This window comes from Lissotriton helveticus, chromosome 1_2, assembly GCF_964261635.1.
Source record: "Lissotriton helveticus chromosome 1_2, aLisHel1.1, whole genome shotgun sequence".
In the NCBI taxonomy this organism is placed as follows: Eukaryota; Metazoa; Chordata; class Amphibia; order Caudata; family Salamandridae; genus Lissotriton; species Lissotriton helveticus.
In genome coordinates, this window is record NC_136058.1 from 117,951,025 (window position 1) to 117,975,011 (window position 23,987).

Genomic DNA, 23,987 nt, shown 5'->3' on the forward strand with positions numbered 1-23,987 from the left:
GGAAAATGGAAAAAGCTTGGCTGGAAAAGCTACTCAAGCATGGACGTTTGTAAATTTGCGAATACTGGTTCCTGAGGATTTCATCACTTTCACTTCACTTCACTCCACACGCCACAAGAAAACTGCCATTCTCATTTTCAATAGCAAATACCCTGCCAAGTACAGCAGGCACTTCCTTTTTTAAAATAAAGATGCTAGATTCACTTTTTCTTTCTTGATTTGCATTTTATTTGCGCAAGTGCAACATTTTTAACATATTTGTATCATTCACAAAATTAGATTGAATCTAATAAATTGGATTTACAGTTAACCATTTTCTCGCCCTTTAACAAGAGAGCATACCTGATAGTTGAAAACAGATCTACGCTGTCTTGGTTTTTAGTAAAGGAGAAGTTCTGTTGATTACTGTATTAAACAGCAGCAGTTTGTATTTAAGAAAATATACAGTTTGCCAGTTGGTCCATAAGTATAATAATTAAGGATATACAAATTGTGACAGTACTACACTCCCTGAAAATACCAACTTCCATTTCGTCTCATACGCAAACTTGCAAAAACAGGATGAGAGGGCAGGGTATCAATGTATTCGTTGCATTTCTAAGCTGATGTTATAACCTATGTCAACACACCTGTATTCAACTGTCATCTGAATACATGAAGTGAAATGATCGCAAGGCACTGGCTGTTACAATTAATAAAATTGATTATAAAAAAGACCACTCTCCCGTTTTCCGGTCTTAGGAAATTAATTGCTATATAGTGAAGTAAAAGTGAACTTAAACCATAGTTTTTGGAGGGGTTATTGTATGTTAGACCCATTTCTATATCACTTAAACCAATGGTTCTTAACCTTTTGACTTCTGTGAACCTACACTTAATCACTACTGGAGCCTGGGGACCCCCACCAAATCATTATTGGAATCAGGGGACCCCAATGAGTCCTTACTGGAAGCCAGGGATCCTGGCATAAACAATTCTGTTAATTTTGACTGCAAAAAATACACAAACCTACAAAAACAATCATTCATCAAACAAATACACAAATGATTAAATACTTTATCAAATCCACAAACAAATATAAAAGAAAACATAATTTCTATTTTGATGGAAAGGTTGGAGCTTTTCTAAATTCAACTGAGGCCACTCACCATCCATTCTGTATCTTGTTTGATGCACTGCACTGCTCCAACTAATCAATCTAAGGAAACTAACTTAATTTTTAGCTCCCAATTTTACATTTTGCTTCTGTGTGTATATACATTTTATTAATCTGTTAATATTATTTAATTTTCTAAGCAGTCACTTGGGTTCCCAGAACTACAGGTTAAGAACCACTGACTTACACAACAGCTGTCAGTGGTATATAAATATGTGAGAGCATATCATATCATGGAAATAAACATCAATTTTGGGCCATGATCTGTAAAAATGGAGGAGCAATGAAAACTCCCTTTACCATCAAGCCTCACACATGCCCTAAAAGGAGTTTCATGAGTGATAAGGTCAATGTTTGGAACGTATTGCAGGATATATATTTTAGAATCATCTTAATGGAAATGGTGGTGCTATACCTTTGTGAAAAGAATACAAAGTCCACTGTGTTCGAGTCCTGGATTGACAACTAGTGATGCAAGGTAACTATTTCGTTGCTATGTAGGTTTACAATACACCATAGCTTTTAACCATACCACTCGATTCCTGTTATTACTGCAGGTGTGAAAATTTGTCGGAGACTCATGGTAGCTGCAGGCAGTTGCCAATCATAGGTACATCGATTATACACCTTTCATGATGGCTTTATACTCTCTCTGGTGTTCCACGAGCTTTAGAAAGACTGCATACTTCTTGTCATAAAACCTGCACAAATGAAAAACAGGTTGAGAACAGAAAACAAGTACAATGTTGGAATTCATGAGATTTGGCATAAAGTTAATCTGAGAATAGTCCCCAGCTGAAGGAAGCTAGAGAAGCCATTGAAGCAAATGCATTAGTCCTGGTTTTACTTTCAGAACGAAGGATTAAATGGGGGTTTATATGCAACATACAGAGAGAGAGAATGCCCAGATTACTTACTGCTAATCTCCATTACTCTACGTTTCGGCATCTTGGTTCCATCAGTGAGGCGAGCCTTCACCTCGAGGCTCTGCCGGAACAAAGAGGTGAAGGGTGAAATACTTTAATTAATCTCAGCCACTGGTAACTACTCTGGGGTGCAATCCAGTGCATTTTTCTTTCCCACTACACCACTCCAGACTGAGACCTGGCATATGCAGATCAAGCCTTGACCCTGCTCCATTGGGATTAGTCTAGCTCCAATTGTCACCCAGATCCCCTCTAGATGGGAACACATGCAACCCCAGACCGGTTTCGAGCTAGTTAGTACTCATCAGGGAAGTATAGCTAGATTTTTATGGAGTAGTGAGCACAGGACCTACATCTGGGCATACCAGTCCCACTTAGGGTGTTGCACTGAGGAAATAAAAAGATGATTGATGGCATGCTTAAATTAATCTCTGCCAATCGTAATTACTCGTGCGGCATCCTTGTCCATAATGTTTTTGCCCATTATGCAATTCTAGCCTATGCAGTTAAAAAATCCGCTTTGGCCCAGCTCTAATAGGCACAGTGCAGCATGAACTGCAAGGCCCTGAGTGACTGCCATTGACAGATATTATTAATCCAAGCGTTCCTTCAAAAACATTGTTGCTCCGTTCACATGGAGACCAGCAGTTCAATTGCCCCTCCCCCTCTTCCACTCTGGCTATAATTTCCTGTCTGTCTCAGACTACTCCTGGCAACACCTATTAAACAGGGAGGCATAAACTGAGGGAGGTTGGGATTCCAGGCCTGGGATGAGGAAGCTGAGAATTGTCTAATGAAGATTGCCTTTAAATAATCAGGTTACCACATTGCCAGTCTGCCTCGTCACAGTCCCACCAAAGCAGTTGGACCCCTACAAACTCATAAAGAAACCAACGTGGAAGGCAGGAGTAATGTGGCAGTGTGGGGCTTTTTTGAAAAACGTACCCAGAAGGGAGCACAGCAAACCTGTTTTTCGAAGGAGAAAGATAAAAACAGGAAGGGAGTTGCCCAAGACAGTAAGGTAATTATAGCTCTATGGGAGAAGTTTTTTTTTAAAAAAGAGAAGTTTTAAAGGGGGCAAGTGAACTCCCTATGTCCAGGTGAAAACTCACCTTATAGGTCAAGGCTGGTGCACATCACTTAATTTATGATGGTGTTTGTCTGTGCTTAGCACCAACTTCTTTTTGCAAACACCGCCACTTATTTACTCCAGTCTACCACATGGTGGTGCTGTCTGTATATTTTAGAGCAGAGCTCATGAACAGCAATAAACTTGAAAAAAAATGTATGCATGGTCCCTGGTCAGATTTATAAAGTTAGGTGATCTGGTATAGTCAAAACATCACACTTGTATTGCACGATAGTTGGTATTTGGCAGTGCTGGCAGGGACAGCGGGAAACGCAAACCAAGGTGTCCTCCTGAGAAAATACCTCGGGTCCTGGCACGTATATTTTTACAAATTACGCGTTGCTTGTACAAGCAAGGGCAGGATCGGAATGGGCCAGAAAATAGGCCCAGGCACCCACATAAAAGTGGCCTCTATTAGTGAATCAGATAGCTAAAAATATGGACCACCTATGCAAATCGGAGCAGTTTGAAGTTGAGAAGACAAGCTCTATAGACGCTTTGCAAGGTATGGGAGACTGCATGCGTTTGCGCCTGCTGCAATGTCTGCGGTAATATCGGGAAATCAATATTAGCAACCAGCCCACTTGGCCATAAAAGAGACCGACAAACAGCCGAAAAAAGGGTCCACACACTGACCTAACGCACCAGCTCTGCACACTGCGAGATTGACCAATAGGCAGTCGGAGCCTGAGATAAACTCACTAGGTGGTAATAACTGATTTTTACATGTAGCACTAAACTCTACCTTTAACATTACAGTAACTCAGTATTTCAGAAACACAACTCCGATATATACCAATTTGGAGAATCAAAAGCTTTACAGGTATTATAAGTGAGGACACCTGGGTTATTTTTGAAGCTTTCATTGTACATAGCTCTTCTAACTTTCATGATGAGAACCCACTTAATAAAAGTTTATGTATGGAATAAATTATGAAAAAATATGGTGAGCAATGTGAAGAACAAGAAAGAAAGAGAAGGAGAGTGCTAAAATGACAGGCATGGGAAAAATTAAAAAGTAAAGATGGTTAAGTAATGACAGTATAAAAAGAGACCAGAAAAAGGAGAAAAGAGTGGCGAAGAAGAGGGAAGAAGAAAAGGGGCACCAGAAAAAGGACTGGGAGGATCAATGGATGAGAAAGCATAACTATAGAAGTGAAAGACATAGAGAGTGGAAAGAAAAAAACTGCAGAAAGGCGCAGAATTTAAAAGTAGTAGTTTGGGTATTAGGAAGGAAGAAGACACATTTAAAAAGGAAAGAGTGAAAAGGATTAGAGGAGACAAGGTGAGATAAGTAAGAGGGGAAGAAGGAAAGAAGAGTGGAGAAAGAAAAGAGAAAGTGTGGGTGTGGGGTAACAATACAAGCGACTAGAGGAGAGTTAAGGAAGAGAAGGAGCGTGGCAAGATAGAGAAAATACAGTAAAGTGAGAATTTGGAAACTGCCAACTCATGCTGTGCAATCACCGTGGATCTCTGCAAAGAATGTCCGTAGTGGCTTTGGAGAAACTGGCAATAACAAAATTGTATTAAATGCGTTATTTGTCACACATTGTCACACAAATAAGTTGGACAATGAAACCGCCAGCGGTAAAGTTGTTTAAATAGTTATATATTTGGTTTTGATCCATTTTTCTAAACATCTATGGACAGAATACCTGACTCAGCTCCCCTACCCCCATTTTAAATTGGTGTGCAATTCCTGTCCAGTTTTGAGCAATATTACTGGATCCAATGACTTTATAAAACAGAATTTGGAGAGGAAATCAAAGGAGAATGAATCACAAATTGTGTTATTACCAGGGACTAGGGTTCTGGTATGTCAAAGACCCTCATTCACATGCGACAAGTGGTGCAGTATATCTTCGTTCTTCGCCCTGTTGGCTATGTGAACACTAGGTTCTCAAAGTGATCTCCTTTTTCACCTGGAGGTGGACCGTCTGGTTTTAGGACAGTTGTGATAAAAAGTGCAAAAGTGTTCTAGCGTAGTGTAAGTTAAAAATATCTCCTATCCTCAGTTCGTGGAAGGTCGATGTGTTTTGGCCCTTGGTAGCACTCCCGGGTCTGTGGGCCTTCTTCAGGACCAGATCGTAGTTGGCGTATTATCAAAAATAGCCTATGGTAGGTAAATAGGTAACTCACCAATCTTCATCGAGCTCATTCGCTCATCTTCGTTTTAGAGTAGTAGTTGCTTATTTAGTCTATAACTCTTTTGAAAGAGATCAATTTGGCTCCTGCAGGGTTGCAAAGGAATCTTTGTCAAATGTTTCCTATATTTCAGGACAATCGGTAGTTAGTGCTATATAACATTAAAGGGACGATGGGCTTAATTAGCTGTTCATAGCCCAGAAAAAATATTTACACTCAGTAAAGCTGAATAAGGCATCCTCTGACAACTCCAACACCATGGCGAATTGGCCTAGGTTTTAGGTAATCTCTTCAAGGCAGGGCCGGCTTTAGCGCCCAGTGCGACATTGTTTATTGGCGTTCCCCACTGACCACTTCCACCACACATTACCTCATCACCACCCTCTAACCCCTTCAACGCTCATGACGAGCTGAGCTCGTCATGAGGTACACCTCTCGTACGCTCATGACGAGCTGAGCTCGTCATGAACCCATAGGTTTCCGTTTGCGCTTAGCGCACAGCGAAAATATGCGCCGCACCGATGCGGTTAACAGTGCCCAAGTCACCATAGCAACTCTCTGTAGGGTGTAGGGTGTCAGAGCACTTTGCATCACACACACATTACACAGAGACAATCAATCATATGTTTGTAAATCAGTGCATAGGAAATGTTACATAAGATTGAGGACTACAAGGTGTATGAGTCACATGTTACCAAAACTGGTAGGCAGTATAGTTTAATAGTGCTTGGTCTATTGAAGCACAAACTCGGAATTTAAAAAGAAACACCATAGTTGAGGGTTCTGTTCAATAATGAGAATCGATTTCTACCCAAATTAATACTTTTTGCAACATTTATCTATGCTCAAATGTATACTTTGCAGTGTGCATGCAGTTAGTTCTTTGATGAATGTTAATAGCTCAGTATTAGGATTTTAACTTATAAATTGCAAGTAACAGAAGGATGTCTCTTTTAAAAGCAGTAACCCACTGACCTATTTACATTCTATGAACTCTGTAATCGGCACTGTACTTTTTCTGTGCAACAGGTGTATTAACCCTGTGCGTTACTTTATAGTGAGTCAAAACCCCAACTAAAGAAAACTCCGATCTCTCTTCAACAAGAACATTGATCACAGGAGTTATCCTTACATTTTTCTTTTTGCCTGGAAATTGCTGGAGGATACGAACGTGGCAGCAGGTGCTTTAAAATAATTAATAAACTTGCAAACACGGCGCCCCCCCCCCCGGAAGTCAGCACCCAGTGCAATGGCACCGGTCGCACCGCCCTAGAGCCGGACGTAGCTTTATTTTAATTAGTACCAACTAGTTCCTATACTTTCCAAAAAGAAGCATTCCCCGACGTGGTGTCAGGACAGACGATAATGTCATTGTTTGCTACAAGCATTATGAAAGGAGGAGTGGAGTGCACATGGCTCTTATCCTGGAGCCCAAGACCATGGAGGCTCTCATAGAGCCGGGCATACGTATTCAAGCCCCTTTGCTCCAGCAGAGTGGACATGTTTCAGCATTTTTTTCCCCCCAAAGTTTTATATGGCGCAAACTTGACCCAAAGGTATTAGGTATCAGAGCGTTTTACATGAGCACTAATTGTGTTACATGAGGACACATTTATTTTTTTTTGACACGGGAGATTTTCCCAGAATCAAAGGATATTGCGCGTCCTTGCCAAGACTCAAACTCAGTTCCCAAGATTTTAGGTCAAGCGCCATAGCGTTCTGATGTACACATCGGCTCTTGAAAGGCCATCCCTAACATCTTTCTCACTACTCTGAATCACCAGTGATTGCTTTCCAATCAGAAACTGGGACTGCTTTTTTAACATGCAAAACCAGTGTAAGCTGTCGAAGGCACCATGTCATTTAAACTAGGGCTGAAATTATCTCCAGCAGCATTTGTATTCAGAAACTCTGTAGTTTTTGTGTTTCAATTTTATAGCTATTGATCAGCAAATCTTTTACTCTCATGGCATTTTCTATCTACACTGTTAATGCTGACCCGCAGTCGTTGGTATCACTTTCTCTGGCCCCAACAGTTCTGGGTTCCACATCAGTCCAGTGATTAATCTGTAAAAAATGAAGTGCCCGGCACCAAGGTATTTCACATGGGTCCACTGCAGCTGGCCTTACCCACATGGCACTTGAAACTGTAAGTTTAAGTCCTAGTTCTATCAGGTTTTGAAGATATACTAAGTACTAAAATAACAAGATACTTAGCTCCGGTAGAGACTCTATATATCTGAAGATTCCTTACTTTAGAATACTCCTCAGGCACCAGGCTGGGTCCAGAAATGTTTGAACAGTACATCTGCGCACTGGCAGGTGGAACTGTTAGGCTCCGCATCACCATCGTCCACGTAGGAAGTTGTGTGCAGTGCATATATAGGTGACACCCCAATGCTCTGACATCAGGTTCTTTTTGTGACATTTCCCCACCAGAAGCACAGAGCCACAACAGAAGGCTGAGGGACCAATGTGCAGACACTAGGGACCTACAAGGGTTTCCCTACATTGAGAAATCTGTTGGCTGAGCAGGGAGTACAGGAGGGTTGGTAAGAAATCTGTGAATAGATAGATTCTCTACCTGATGAGGTGTTACCAAAGGTAAGTAACTTGCTCATCTAGTAGAGACTTCCAGCTCCAGATTCCTTACCTTAGAATAGATACCCGAGCAATACCTCCCCAGAGGGGGACTGCAAACAGATTTAGACCAGAAAATCCTGAAGGACTGAACGTGCAAAGTGCCATCACGCAGAACTGGCTTTCAAGGTAGTAGTGTTTGCTAAACATGTGCAGAGATGCCCATGTTTCCCCCATACAGATGTGCAGGACAGGGACTATACAAGCTAACGCAGTGTTCTAAGCCTTGGCTCTGTGGAATGAGTACATACGCCCTCAGGGGCTTGGATTCTTGGCCAGATTAGCAGATTTTATTGCAGAGCACATTCCATATTGAGATGGTACATTTTTGTACTGTTTTTTATTTCTTTTTCCCGATGAACCCAATGAAGAGTTGATTGTTCACCCGGAACTCCTTGGTATGTTCAATGTAGGACAATAACACTCTTTTTGGGTCCAGGCGGTGGAGCCTCTTCTCCTCTTTGGAAGGGTGATGGTCTGACCTACATGAAAAGATGTCACTACTTTCAGCAGGAAAGATGCATGTGATCTCAAAACCTGTTTGTCTGGGGAAAATGTTGTATAAGGAGGGTGCACTAAGAATGCCTGCAGTTCACTAACCCTACTGGCTGATGTAATGGCTACTAGAAAAGCCATTTTAATATCCAAAAGCTGTTTTGATAGTCAAAAGGACAATTAGTTCAAATAGTCAAGCAGCAACACAACCCACCTCGAACTTCACCATCTTCTAGACAATACTCAATCAGGATTCAGAAGGAACCAAAAAGACAAACAGCACTCATCACTGCCAATCCCAATTCTAGGGAAATATATAGAATTGTAAAAAATCTCACTACACTTCCCCAGTCTCCAATAAATAGTGAGGATTTACAAACTCGCTGCAATGAGCTGGCGGATTATTTCTTTAACAAAATAGATCGTATCTATTCTGCTTTCCCAGCCATGTACTCACAAAATCAGGCAGACACTGTTGGCCTCTCCAACTATGGGGCAGCAGAAAATAAATCCCCAACTCTGGAGAACTTTCCATTATTACAGCAGGATATATTAGCTAGTCTAATGACCCAGATAAAATCAGGCTCCCCCAGCGATCCGGCCCCTCCCAGATTTCTAAGGACCATTAGTCAGACCATCTTACCGATCATGCTAAGGGTACTCAATGCTTCCATTTCCACCAATATAGTTCCTCCTAAGTGGAAAGAAGCCAGGGTTAAAGCACTTGCAAAGAAACCAAATATGAGTGTAACCAATCTCAGTAATTATCGTCCAATCTCCTTGCTCCCCTGGGCCAGTAAGCTATTGGAAAAATACATCAATGGCCTCTTGACCAAATTCCTTGAGGAAAATAATCTCCTTGATCCCTCGCAGACCGGCTTCCGCCCCAAGCATGGGACGGAGTCGGCTCTTTTGGCGGTCTTGGAGGAAACTAGGGGCATCTTGGATCGAGGAGGATCGGTGGCAGTCGTCCTCCTCGATCTCAGTGCCGCTTTTGACACTGTAAATCACACCATCCTGTTGCAACGCCTCGGGGAGATTGGGATTCAAGGAGGAGCGTTGGAGTGGATCCGCTCATTCCTATCCAGCAGGCAATTTCAGGTCTTTGAGGGAGCAACCATCTCTACAAGCAAGCCTTTAGACTGTGGAGTCCCACAGGGCTCCTCATTAAGCCCGACGTTGTTTAACGTCTATATGAGACCGCTGGCTGGGGTCGTCCGTCCGTATGGTATTAAGATCGTTACCTACGCGGACGATACCCAGCTGGTAGTCTCTCTCACGCGGGCCGGAGACCCTGTGGGTACAGTGGACCTGCTCGAATGTCTGAGCAAGATTGATCGATGGATGACCATGTCTTGTCTCAAACTCAATGGAGACAAGACAGAGGTCATGATGCTGGGACATCTAGCACCATCCACGATCAATCACATCTGGCCGGCTTGCTTGGGTACCCCCCCAGTCCCCAGGGATGCCATCAAGAGCCTGGGAGTCTGGTTGGACAAGTCCCTGACGTTTAACCATCAGGCCGTTGTACTATCTGCCACCTGTTTTGGCCTGATTAGAATGCTGAAGAAGATTCTTCCATTACTCCCGTTTGAGGCCAGACAAATTGTGGTCCAGGGACTAATACTGGCCAGGTTGGATTTTGGAAATGCGCTTTACCTTGGTACCCCTGACTCCACATTGAAAAAGTTGCAGGTAATTCAGAACTGTGCCGCCCGAACTTTGCTCCAGCTCCCCCGTAGGACCTCTGTGAAGGCAGGATTGAAAAAATTACACTGGCTTCCCGTGAAAGACAGGGTCAGCTTCAAATCTCTCTGTGTTGCCCATCAATCTTTTTGGGAAACTGGGCCACTAATTAGTCGCACCTTAATCACCCCCTATCTTCCCAATAGACAACTTCGATCTACTAATGCCTTACTGGCAGTAGTGCCAAAGGTTAAGAGATCCAGAGCAGGAGGTCGCTCTTTCTCCTTGAACGCGGCCAAGTTGTGGAACAGCCTACCTTATCATCTTAGGTCCAACTCAGACCTTACTTCTTTTAGGAAAAATTTAAAAACTTTCCTGTTTAACAAATAAGTTGCTTCTCCTGTACTTGGCCCTATGGGCAACACCTGTTAGTTTTCAGCGCTGGGACGCCTCCGGGCAGCTATTCTGCGCTTTATAAAACCTATTTTCATTTCATTTCATTTAATTTCATTGACGATATTCAAATTATCCTGGACTGATTAGAAATAGCGACCCTCAACCTACTTGACCTCTCCATGGCCTTCGACACTGTCTTCCACAATACCCTCATCAGAAGACTCCACAAGATTGGCATACAAAGGTCCACTTTCAAATGGATCTGTTACTTCCTCACAGAAAGAACCAAAAAGGTCAGGCTGCCATGAAGTGGCCCACAGGGATCGTCCTTCAGCCCCACTCTTTTTGCATGACGCCGCTTGCGAACATCATCTGAACACTAGACATCACCATCATCTCCTACGCCAATCATACCCAATGTATCCTCTCCCTGACAGAGAGGACAACCACCACCATAACCAACTTCACCAACTGCATGACGATGGTAGAAGACTGGATGTGAACCAACTGCCTGAAGTTCAACTCCAGTAAGACGGAAGTACTGGTCTTCGGCAACAAGACCTCCTGGCCGTCGGAGCTAGGACCAACACCCACTGAGCAAACAAGAAATATAGGGAACATCCTACAGTTCAAACTCAACATCGGCTCAAGTTAAGGCACTGTGCACCTCCTGCTTCTACATCCAATGCATGCTACGAAAGATTTTCAAATGGTTGCCTCAGAACACCAGATAGACTGTCACACAAGCACTCATCACCAGCAAGCTGGACAACGTTAACACTCTATACAGTGAAATCTCCAAGCAACTCCTACACAGAACCCAGACCATCCAGAACACCGCCACAAGATTCAAACTCTACCTCCCACACCACACCTCCCTCAGGTAGCTTCACTGGCTCTCCATTCACAAGCGCAGCCAATTCAAACTTCTCACACACACATATAAAGACCGACACAACACACAACCAGAATAACTGAACAGCTGCTTACACTTTCACCAACCCACCAGACACCTATGCTCTGCCTCACTCTCACTTGCACACACTCCACGCATCTTTAAAAGCAAAACTGGAGGCCTCTCATTCTCCTACATCACACCCAAGACATCGAATGACCTCCCTCAACACACCAGAGCCGCCTCCTCACTTCTAGAGTTCTGCAAGAAGCTGAATACCTAGTTCTTCATATAAGCACATTGGGAACCAAGTTCCTGCTCAAGTGCCTGGATACTCTCTCGATGATTAGTGCACTATACAAATCAACATAACATAGTTGTTGGACTTGGCCCTTTTTGCAGGGTCATCCCTGAACTTTTTGCCTTCCTCCTGTATTTTGTCTGACCTGTTTTTGTTGGTTTTATGACTCTGGGCACTTTACCACTGCTGATCAGTGCGGATGTATGACAGTACAACGCATGCTTTTACCACGCATGCTGTTTCAATGCAGTTTTTATAACACATGCTGTTACAACGCATAGCGCTTAGGGGTGCTGGATAGTGAATAGTTTAATTTACTATTCCAACTCCAGTCCCCGTGGATAGTAGGGAAGGTGTTGGATAGTAAATAAATCCATTCCCTATCCTAGAGCGCCCCCCAGCGCAATGCGTTGTAATGACATGCGTTGTAATAGTTGCATCGTAAAGGCACTGCGTGGTAAAAGTTGCGTTGTAAAGGATGTTTCCCGATCAGTGCTAAAGTGCATATGCTCTCCCTATTGTAAATTGATGTATGGTTTAGTGACTCAATGATTGCCTGGTTAGGTTTACTTGTCAGAACCTAGTCCAGTGCACTGCGTGTGCCCAGGGCGTGTAAATCAAATGCTGCTGGAGGGCTTGCAGCACTGATTGTGCCACCCACAGAAGCAGCCTGTAAAGAGTGTCTCAGGCCTGCCATTGCAGAGCCTGTGTGCAGTCTGGTATTGCCATGTTGACTGGCAAGTGCACCCACTTGCCAGTCCCTAAACCTTCCCTTTTCTTCATATTAGTCACCCCTATGGTAGGCCCACGGGCGGGGAGCATTGTAGGTACAAGGTAGGACATGCCCTGATGTGTGTGGCATGTTCTGATAGTGAATTACAGCCATTTTCGTTTTTCACTATTGCAAGGCTACCTGTTCCCCATAGGCCAGAATGGGCAGTTTGGTTATAACATCCTAACTGACTCAGGGAACTGGGTAGAAATACGAGTTTAGTAGGCCTGAACTCAGATTGATAGAATACATCTTTTAGTGAAGTTGGTTTTAACATTCTGTGTTTGAAAATACCACTTTTAGAAAGTAGATATTTTCTTGCCTAATACACCAAGCCTACCTCTGCTAGGTTGTGTATTCCTTGTCTGGAGTTTGAGTGACTGGGGCTGGGGGATTCCAGGAGACAGGGCGAGTCAGCACAGGGCTGAATAGAGAGATCTGCATGTAGATGGGTGGGAGGAATTGCACCTGGGACCTGAATAGGGCTGTGCCTTCCCTCCACAATGCTGGCTCCACCTCATGTGGTGTGTCTGATGTCCCTGGCCTACACTGTGAAAGGAAAGAAGGAGTCTTGTCAACAAAGTGCTCCAGAACTAACCAGAACTGGTTTGGACTAGGCAAAGGCCTCTCTGCCTTCAGAGAACAAAGAGCATAGGAGTATAAATATTGGGACCCAGATCCAAGAACTTTAGATCACTTTTGGGAAACAAGAAGAACCTTTGCTGAGGAGAGGAACCAGAGGAACTGAGGAGGAGACGACCCTAAGCTGAGTGCTGTTTGGGGGATTGGCCTGCAGTGGTTGCCTGACTGCCAAATAAAGGAGAAAGGCCTTTATGTTACTTTCAATTCAACTTGCAAGGATCTCCAAGGGCTTGAGATAGAGCTTGCTCCTGCTGAAGTCTCAGGGACAACAGACTTCACCAACCAGCTCCCTAAGAGTTCTTTGGAAGTGCCTGCTATTGTGTTGGGCCTTCTGGGGGACTGCGCGTCGCAAGGAGCTGGAAGCGTGACTCACGAAGAAGAAGCGCGACGCCGCCACAGCCGCTGTCATCGCATCACTGCAGAAGGGTGTCGCCGCTATCGCTTTACAGAAGCGCCTCGCCGGAGAAGATTGTCGCCGTTGCATCAGATGCCGTCACATCATCGGAGAAGCGTGTGGCCACCGCAGCCGCTGTCGTCGCATCACTGAAGAAGGATGTTGCCGCTGTATCTGTTGCATCGCATCGCCAAAGCATCTTGCATCACCGGAGAAGAGTGTCGCCGTCGCATCAGACGCCGTCGCATCACCGGAGAAGCGCTTCGCAGGACCTATCGCGGCTCAGAAGAAACATTGAGTCGCGGCACGGCTGTCGGGTGTGCACGCATCGTGTCGCATCAAGGAAAATACACCATTTTTGTTTCATTGCACCGGATCTTCATCTCATCAAGGCGCTGCTGGTCGCAGCACCACGGAAGCGCAGTAAGAAACCAACACATCACCTCCCCACGCGGAGAAAAACAGACGCATCCCCTACGCAGCAGTAGGGACCCAACGCATCACCGTTCTTGCATGTAAGGAACCGATGCAGCACCTTCCCTGCAACACTTTTGTTCTATAGCGTTACTCATCCAAAGGTACATTGAACTTAAAGTGTCGCATTTACCATCTAAAGAGAACTAAGCTATTTCTACCATTTTTAAAGTACAGTATTACAGATTTTTGTCATTTGTGGGCTTGTGTTAAGTCTATATAAAAATACTTATTTTTATACTACAACTTGTGTGGTGTCCATCTGTAGTGTTGTCACTGGGTTACTGTATGTGTTCACAAATGCTTTACACACTTCCTCTGAGATAAGCCTGTCTGCTCGTGCCAAGCTACCAGGGGGTGAGCAGGGGTTATTTTATGAGTGTACCCCCTTACCCTGACAAGACACAAGGGCCCCTTTTTGGTCAAAGGTACCTACCTCTGTCAACTAGAGACCCCTAAATGTAACAATAGTTTAGAGGACAATTGTGTAAGGGTTCAAAGAGCGAGCACATCAGGAAAGTCAAAACTACGTTCAAGTCCCATTTGGGCATGATGAAGGGTTTTTGAGGGAATATATGTTGTAGTCCTTTTAGGAAACAAGTCACAACTGGGGAGTCAAAGAGGGAGGGCTGGTCCAGCAACTGCAAGAATGCATATATGACTGACAGATACCCTTTAATTGTGCCCAAAGCAAAGCCTTGCTAATGAGAGAACAAACAAAACCTCAGACAAAGATGCAGAAATGGGGTTCAGGCCACAAAACAATTCCCAACAGAAGGTGTATACTACCTAGTTTTCAGAGTGGCATCACAGCCTTCTGTAGGGAGGTAAGAAACTGTCAACTGTCGCCGCTCAATCTCCATGCAGGAAAGCGGACGTTACACATGTTTGTGTGCAGGACCCTCTTACTGTGACAGTAGATCCTCCCTCCTCCCTAAGGGGCAGCCTATTCTGAAAACTGATGCTCATGCATGGGCGTCAACAGAAATGTTTCAGGGGGGGGGGTACATTTTTAAATTCATCACCATCCCCCTTGCACCCTTCTCCCCTCTGCCTTGCAACCTTCTAGCCCTACCCCTTGCACCCTTCTCCCCCTCCCCCTTGCACCCTTCTCCCCCTCCCACTTGTACTCTACTCCACCTCCGCCTTGCACCCTTTTATACCTTGCACCATTCTCCTCTCTGCCTTGCACCATTCTCCCCTCTGCCTTGCACCCTTCTTCCCTCTGCCTTTCACCCTTCTCCTCTCTGCCTTGCACCCATCTCTCCCTCTGCCTTGCACCTTCTCCCCCTCAGCCTTGCACCCTTATCCCCCTCTGCCTTGCACCCATCTCCCCCTCTGCCTTGCACCCATCTCCCCCTCTGCCTTGCACCCTTCTCCCCTTCTACCTTGCACCCTTCTCCGCCTTGCACCCTTCTCCCCCTCCCCCTTGCACCCTTCTCCCCCTCCCACTTGTACTCTACTCCACCTCCGCCTTGCACCCTTTTATACCTTGCACCATTCTCCTCTCTGCCTTGCACCATTCTCCCCTCTGCCTTGCACCCTTCTTCCCTCTGCCTTTCACCCTTCTCCTCTCTGCCTTGCACCCATCTCCCCCTCTGTCTTGCACCCTTATCCCCCTCTGCCTTGCACCCATCTCCCCCTCTGCCTTGCAACTTTCTCCCCCTCTGCCTTGCACCCTTCTCCCCCTCTGCCTCGCACGCTACTCCCGCTCCGCCTTGCACCCTTCTCCACCTTGAACCCATATACCCCTTTGCCTTGCACCCTTCTCCCCTCCCCTTTGCCCTCTTCCCCCCTCTGCCTTGCACCCTTCTCACCCTCCCCCTTGCACCCTTCTCCCCCTCCCCCTTTCTCGCCCTTCCCCTTTTCTACCTTACACCATTCTCCCCTCCGCCTTGCACCATTCTCCACTCTGCCTTGCACCCTTCTCCCCTCTGCCTTGCACCCTTCTCCCCTCTGCCTTGTACCCTTCTCCCCTCTGCCTTGCACCCTTCTCCTCTCTGCCTTGAACCCTTCTCCTCTCTGCCTTGCACCCTTCTCCCCCTTGCACCCTAATCCCCCTCTGACTTGCACCCTTCTCTACCTTGCACCCTTCTCCCCTCTGCCTTGCACCCTTCTCACCCTCCCCTTGCACCCTTCTCCCTCTCCCCGTTGTACCCTTCTCCCCCTCCCCCTTGTACCCTACTCCACCTCCGCCTTGCACCCTTTTCTACCTTACACCATTCTCCCCTCCGCCTTGCACCATTCTCCCCTCTGCCTTGCACCCTTCTCCCCTCTGCCTTGCACCCTTCTCCTTTCTGTCTTGAACCCTTCTCCTCTCTGCCTTGCACCCTTCTCCCCTTCTACCTTGCACCCTTCTCTGCCTTGCACCCTTCTCCCCCTCTGCCTTGCAACTTTCTCCCCCTCTGCCTTGCACCCTTCTCCCCCTCTGCCTCACACCCTTCTCCCCCTCCACCTTGCACCCTTATCCACCTTGAACCCATATACCCCTTTGCCTTGCACCCTTCTCCCCTCCCCTTTGCCCCCTTCCCCCCTCTGCCTTGTACCCTTCTAGCCCTCCCCCTTGCACCCTTCTCCCCCTCCCCCTTGCACCCTTCTCGCCCTCCCCCTTTTCTACCTTACACCATTCTCCCCTCCACCTTGCACCATTCTCCCCTCTGCCTTGCACCCTTCTCCCCTCTGCCTTGCACCCTTCTCCCCTCTGCCTTGCACCCTTCTCCCCTCTGCCTTGCACCCTTCTCCCCTCTGCCTTGCACCCTTCTCCTCTCTGCCTTGAACCCTTCTCCTCTCTGCCTTGCACCCTTCTCCCCCTTGCACCCTAATCCCCTCCGAATTGCACCCTTGTCTACCTTGCACCCTTCTCCCCTCTGCCTTGCACCCTTCTCGCCATCCCCCTTGCACCCTTCTCCCTCTCCCCGTTGCACCCTTCTCCCCCTCCCCCTTGTACCCTACTCCACCTCCGCCTTTCACCCTTTTCTACCTTACACCATTCTCCCCTCCGCCTTGCACCATTCTCCCCTCTGCCTTGCACCCTTCTCCCCTCTGCCTTGCACCCTTCTCCTTTCTGCCTTGAACCCTTCTCCTCTCTGCCTTGCACCCTTCTCCCTCTTGCACCCTAATCCCCCTCCGACGTGCACCCTTCTCTACCTTGCACCCTTCTCCCCTCTGCCTTGCACCCTTCTCGCCCTCCCCCTTTCACCCTTCTTGCCCTCCCCTTGCACCCTTCTCCCCTCTGCCTTGCACCCTTCTCACCCTCCCTCTCCCCCTTGCACCCTTCTCCCCCTCCCCCTTGCACCCTTCTCCTCCTCCCCCTTGTACCCTTCTCCGCCTTGCACCCTTTTCTAACTTGCACCATTCTCCCCTCTGCCTTGCACCCTTCTCCCCTCTGCCTTGCACCCTCCTCCCCTCTGCCTTGCACCCTTCTCCCCTCTGCCTTGCACCCTTCTCCCCTCTGCCTTGCACCCTTCTCGCCCTCCCCCTTGCACCCTTCTCCCTCTCCCCGTTGCACCCTTCTCCCCCTCCCCCTTGTACCCTACTCCACCTCCGCCTTGCACCCTTTTCTACCTTACACCATTCTCCCCTCCGCCTTGCACCATTCTCCCCTCTGCCTTGCACCCTTCTCCCCTCTGCCTTGCACCCTTCTCCTTTCTGCCTTGAACCCTTCTCCTCTCTGCCTTGCACCCTTCTCCCTCTTGCACCCTAATCCCCCTCCAACTTGCAACCTTCTCTACCTTGCACCCTTCTCCCCTCTGCCTTGCACCCTTCTCGCCCTCCCCCTTTCACCCTTCTTGCCCTCCCCTTGCACCCTTCTCCCCTCTGCCTTGCACCATTCTCCCCCTCCCTCTCCCCCTTGCACCCTTCTCCCCCTCCCCCTTGCACCCTTCTCCCCCTCCCCATTGTACCCTTCTCCGCCTTGCACCCTTTTCTAACTTGCACCATTCTCCCCTCTGCCTTGCACCCTCCTCCCCTCTGCCTTGCACCCTTCTCCCCTCTGCCTTGCACCCTTCTCCCCTCTGCCTTGCACCCTTCCCCTCTGCCTTTCACCCTTCTCCTCTCTGCCTTGCACCCTTCTCCCCCTCCCCGTTGCATCCTTCTCCCCTCTGCCTTGCACCCTTCTCACCCTGTGTCTTATACCCTACTCGCCATCCCCTTGCACCCTTCTCCCCTCCGCCTTGCACCCTTCTCGCCCTCCCCCTTGCAACCTTCTCTCTTTCCCCCTTGCACCCTTCTCCCCCTCCCCCTTGTACCCTTCTCCCCCTCCCCCTTGTACCCTTCTCCACCTCCGCCTTGCACCCTTTTCTACCTTGCACCCTTCTCCCCTCTGCCTTGCACCCTTCTCCCCTCTGCCTTGCACCCTTCTCCCCTCTACCTTGCAACCTTCTCCTCTCTGCCTTGTACCCTTCTTTCCCTCCACCTTGCACCCTTCTTCCCCTCCCCGTTGAACCCTTCTCCGCCTCTGACTTGCACCCTTCTCTACCTTGTACCCTTCTCCCCTCCGCCTTGCATCCTTCTTCCCTCTGCCTTGCACCCTTCTCGCCCTCTGCCGTGCACCCTTCTCGCCCTCTGCCTTGCACCCTTCTCGGCCACCCCCTTGCACCCTTCCCACTCAATGGAGGGGGCTGCCACCTGGAACAATGGTACCATTTCAAAAGCATGATGGACCAGGGGCGTAGGAGACACTACATTTCTGGGGGGGACATGCTTAGCCTCGGTGACCCGAATTAAATTGGCCTTGATCTATCTTCGCACTGCTGACTCTGCTAAACCTGTACAATCACAGAGTTTTTAAGTAAAATAGTGATATTAATCTAAGCTATTTTATACAAAGTTCAGGTGTGGTTTTATCAAATGTAAAAAACAGCCTAATAAAGGGTAGGTCAGGAAGTCAAGACATCTGCTGCCAAAGGCCAAACGCAACCTGGATGTCACGGTTTGAATCTCTGCAGGATCTGCTTTTCATCCTTCCAAGGTTCATATCAGGAGTGCTACTGGATACGTATAATTTTAACCACTATAATTTTCTATTCTATGAGGCTGTGAGAGTATGGTTGGAAGCGATTCTTTTTACAGCTTTGTATAGCTGGAAATCGATACAAAGGAATTTGAGACCTATACATCAGCACCCGTTACATTACACAAGATCACATTTATTTATATTTTTGGCACAGGAAGATTAAGTGATTTGTCCAGAATCACAGGCTGCTGAGCCAATACCAAGACTTGGACCTGGTTCCCCAGTTTCAAAGTCTGCAGCTCTGGCCATAATGTCACATCCTCTCCCCGAGATAAAATACAACAAAATGTATTTTGAAAAACAGGTAGCTCTCCTAACTGGATTTATGGTCAGAAGACACCTAACTTGCCTGACTGCACGCTGATAATCCACATCTATTATGTAAATGTGCTCCGAAGTAGTTACAAAGACTGGTTACTGAACAAAGCACACTAAATGTGTCTCGAAGCAGGTAGAGTGCTTTAGCTGGAGGTGGGAGCCTTGAAATAGATACATCTTCTCTTTTCTATGGTTTTTTTCTCACAGACTGGGGCAATCTGCAAAGGCAGCACCTCATGTTGCTCACAAATGGCATGGGACAGTCAGGAAAGGAGGAGCATTGTTTCATACCACTATGGTGTAAGTTGGGAAAAAGTGAGGTTGTTTGGGCCCATCTGCTTGTTCCCTTCAAAGGTTGCTGAAGAGCAGTGAGGCTAGCCCTGGGAATGTGTAGATAGAAAGTGTATGTGCCTTGCTGAGGTTGCTGAAGTGCAGTGGGAGGCCAAGGGAAGGTGTAGGGTAGAAACTGTCTGGCTTTATTCTGGTTCCTGCCGAAACGGGGGTCATGCCCTTTGTAGTCAAATGTCTGACCCTGCCTCCACATCATACTCAGGATCACAGTTCCTAGAGTTTTCATATGCACAACATTGCATTGCTGTCTCTTTGGGGAGGACCATAGTAGCAGAGTTCAGTAAATTATGTGTCAAGAAAAAGCTAATTATGCAGAGCAATGTGGCACATTTTGTAATAGTATTATTCAATTATTTAGTCAATCTTACACTTTTTAACACAGTATTGGTTGCACCTCATTAGTACCAGTTTAATTTCCAAATGCAGCAATATGCAACAGAAAAGTGACCAGTTAACTTTTGCAGAGGGCCTTCCACAGCGTTGCAAATGTGTCGCTGCGTTTTTAGTTTTGAACCATTTGAGCTAGAAGCTTTTTTCCACTAAAATCTGCAGATTATGTAGCAGATGATGGATTACGTGGCAAATGCATAATTATTCAAAATCACATAATTCCAGTGTCCCTGGGTACGGCAGACCGCATACCTGTGCGCGCATACCTGTGCGCGTGCTACAAGCAATGTTTTTGTAATATCAGGGAAATCAACAACGAAGAACAGGTCATCAGAACAATAAACTGACCCACAAACAGCAGATTGCCCTATCGGCCAGTCCAACCCTGCCAACATACCACAGCAGAAAGACTTTAAATGAGAGTGATTTCTTAACTATTAAGCTGCAGGGTATAAACACTTTCAGTTTATTTGTCTGAAAGTGTTTGTTTTTCTAAAAAGGAGTATATGATCAAACATTTCATCTGTTTTATATATTCGAAATGCATTCTTGGGAGCCTCTTGCTGCACTAAGGTAATTAATAGGCTAGACTGCAGTAGCCTTAAGGTACAGAAAACACGTTGCTCAGGGCATCTGTTGGCAATGTACTTCCATTAAATTAAGTGGCAATTCTGCAATATACAGGAAAGCAAGAGGTTTGCTTTCTGGTGTTTTACTGTATTTGTGGTGGGGGGCATAAGAAAGATGCATCACCTGGTGAAGAAGAGCTCCTTCTTTAGCCCCCAGCACTTGACTTTGCCATGGGGGTTGTGAACGCCCCAGTTCAGAGGCAGAGGCCTCCCTGCTGGGCCCTTAACCCAGGATTGGAGGAGACTCCCTACATGCTGTGCCTGCTCAGCCGATCATTGTAGTTCTATATAAAATTACAATGGCTAGCCAAGAGCTTATGCTAAGTGGGAAGCCTGGTCCATCCCTGAAAAACAACATCCTACATCTGGCCTCAGGATTCTAGCCTCTAGCACCAGCGAATAACCCACCTTCTAAATTCGACCATGACAGAACACAGGTGAGCAGGTCAAAAGCAGGGCCGGTATAGGTGGTGTTTAACGCTCCCAACGGCCCTGAAAACAGTGGAAGTGTGCAGTATTTTTTGCCCCCCCCCGTGTCCCCTCCACTACAAAATCTGAGGGGATAAATCCCCCACATCCCCCACACTTCCTACCCCCATGCCTGTATGACAGGGTCACACAGGCACGAATGCAGATCGAAATCTGCAGTGTAACTGAAAGGCACTTTCTCCACTTGGTGTTTACAGAATTACATGGACCCCTATGTTTACCTAACGAGGTGAGTAAACCAGGCTAATAACACTATAAGCTAAAGCATGATTTTCAAAGCGCTCCACTGTTTTCAAGGTGCTAGAATTGGGCCACCAGCAACCTTATATGAAGCCACCGTCCGACGAGTACCACTGAAAGCGTGCACTGCACAGCAAGCTTTCCCAATGCTTCCACACACACTTTTCTACAACCGGTGACAGCAGGTTTGGATTGGGATCAACAGTAGACCTGGGCTAATGGGCCCGTCCAACACCTCCGCCTGGGTAGTAAAAGGGAGATAAGAACAGAGGCCCTACTGCCTCTGGAAAAGCTGCTCAGGCACCTACGCAGACCTGATCGGGGTTGGGGAAGGGCAGGATGCAGGGAACAATCAACAAACCTCTCTCCCTTTGTCCTGGAAGTGCAGGCTGTGGTAGCAGCGAGAACAAGGTGTGAAATCATTCCTGGAGCTTTCCAGCACTACAAAAGGGAAAGTCACAGGGCCATTGGCACATCAAAGCACTAGTGATTTGATGTGCCAATGGCCCTGCAACTAAACAAATAGAGAGGGGAAAATATTTTGTACCCTCGTCCCACCCCACCCTTGTCCCCCGTGTCCCCCCCTCTAGAAAATCTGGGGGGGGATATATCCCCCATGTACCCCACACTTCCTACGCCCATGTGATGGACTAGGGCCGGCCCTGACTGGGCCCACACCGGACGCAATGGCGATCCAGGGGGAGCAAGTTCTCCCCCTTGCCCACCCCTGCAGACACCCATGTGCTCAGGCTTTCTGTGCCAGATCCAGACCCACAAGAATGACTTGGATCTGGTTTGTCCTGATCTTCTTGAGAACTTTGGGCAGAAGCGGATTGTCGGAAATTCGTAAGGGAGGCCTAAGTAGCACTCAAGACAAAAAACTGTCTCAGAGAGAAAGTGGCCTTAGAATCTACAGCGAGCAGATGTGCTGACATTGTGTGTTCTCTGCAGTGGTGACTACATCCAAACAAGGTTCTCCCCAATTGCTGAAGAGACCTAATACTAGCTCATGACGAAGGTGCTATTTGTGGTCCGCTAGGCTTTGAGGGCTGGATTTTATAACTCTGGCATTCAGAGAACCTGCCAGATGCTGGACCACGAGGAATATGTCCTGACTTTCCTGTCATGGCCAGAGACACAGGGCCTTTTGACACAGGGTCCACAACCCCACCCTGTTTGTTGCCATACCACATGGCAGTGGTATTGTCTGTGAACACCTGAACCAGCCTTCCCTTGTTAAAATAAAACAAAAAGTCTTTTAATGCCAGGTGAATTACTCTCAAATCTAACCGGTTGATATGGAGCTAAGAAGCTGCCTATTGGGACAAAAGTCCCCTTTGTGGTAACGGAAGTGCACGCCTGCCCTGAGTGCCTGGATCAAAATGCTGATTTTTGTGGTTATAGGCAAACATAGATCATGTGTGTGCGCCATGACATAGGCCTATTTCACAGATTGTAGTCTTGTTCAACCGGCAGGGGTGCCCAAACGCTACCCTCATAGTGGTGGAAGGTTATTACCTTTACCAGGAGTTAAGCAGCACAAGCACGGGGGGGCAGCATACCATGAAGTGATCAATAGGAGTGAACAGCTCATTTTTAACCTGTGTCACTAGAGTGAGGCCTACACACTCACTCACTTTTTAAACGTTCAGCTGCTGTATGCTTAACTCACCCTTGGCCTACATCAGTTTGGGGGAAGTGGTGCTGTGCAGCGTAGAAGTGGTGTACCTGTTCTGGGTGTATGTGTGCCTGGGGCGAGTGCCAAACAGGGATAATGTATTACTTGGTACTGCATGCATGGTATATTTATGTGCTCGAGGTGCACGTGCCTATGAGTGGTACTGAATCTGAAGAAAATAGTGCTGTGCAGTGCGTATACAATAAGTGCATGTGCTGGTTGTATGTGTACCTATGTGTGATACAGTAGACGGAGGATACCGTGCCGGGCAGTGCGTGCATGTTAAAGGCATATGCTGGATGTATATGTGCCTGTGAGTGGCACAATATATGTAGGATACAGTACTGTGCAGTGCTTGTGTGCTGTATGCATGCCCTGGGTGTATGTGTGCCTGTGGATGGTGCAATACATGGAGGGACCTGGTTTCCATTTTGGGAGACCCAGGCCTGCATTCTGAAACAAGAAGTCGCGGTAGAGAGATCCCTCCAGACAGATTTGTGGATTGCTGCATTCCTGTAAGTTGGGTGCGACGCACGCTGGGGAGAGGAGGACCAGGTCTCCTCTGTACACTTCAAAGGATGCTCTTTGATTCAGTGAGAGGTCACAAGGAAGGGACATTGGCAAAACTCAGGAAGGAAATGGGGCTTAATGGGGCTTATTAGAAAATCATAAGCAGTAGGGCTGGAAGCCCTGGGCTAACATTTTGAGGTGTATATCTCTTTGGCGGACATCCAGGTGTGACTTCTAGTCACTCCCATGGCCCGTGTTGTGGGACTATCTGCTTTTAAAACAATTCTGCTGAGACAGATGGCCTTTCAAGAAGA

At 47.0% G+C, this 23,987-nt stretch overlaps 1 protein-coding gene across 2 annotated transcripts in view; it reads right to left on the reverse strand.

Annotated features, from left to right (window-relative positions):
• Positions 1-204: 204 nt before the first annotated feature.
• FGGY (FGGY carbohydrate kinase domain containing) overlaps positions 205-23,987 on the reverse strand; it is a 2,115,431-nt gene continuing 2,091,648 nt past the window's right edge. For both annotated transcript variants that reach the window (XM_078669875.1, XM_078669881.1), the window contains one exon: positions 205-1,857. In XM_078669875.1, the coding sequence (XP_078526001.1) occupies positions 1,776-1,857 (82 nt within the window). In that variant the 3' untranslated portion in view covers positions 205-1,775. The remainder of the gene's footprint in view (positions 1,858-23,987) is intronic.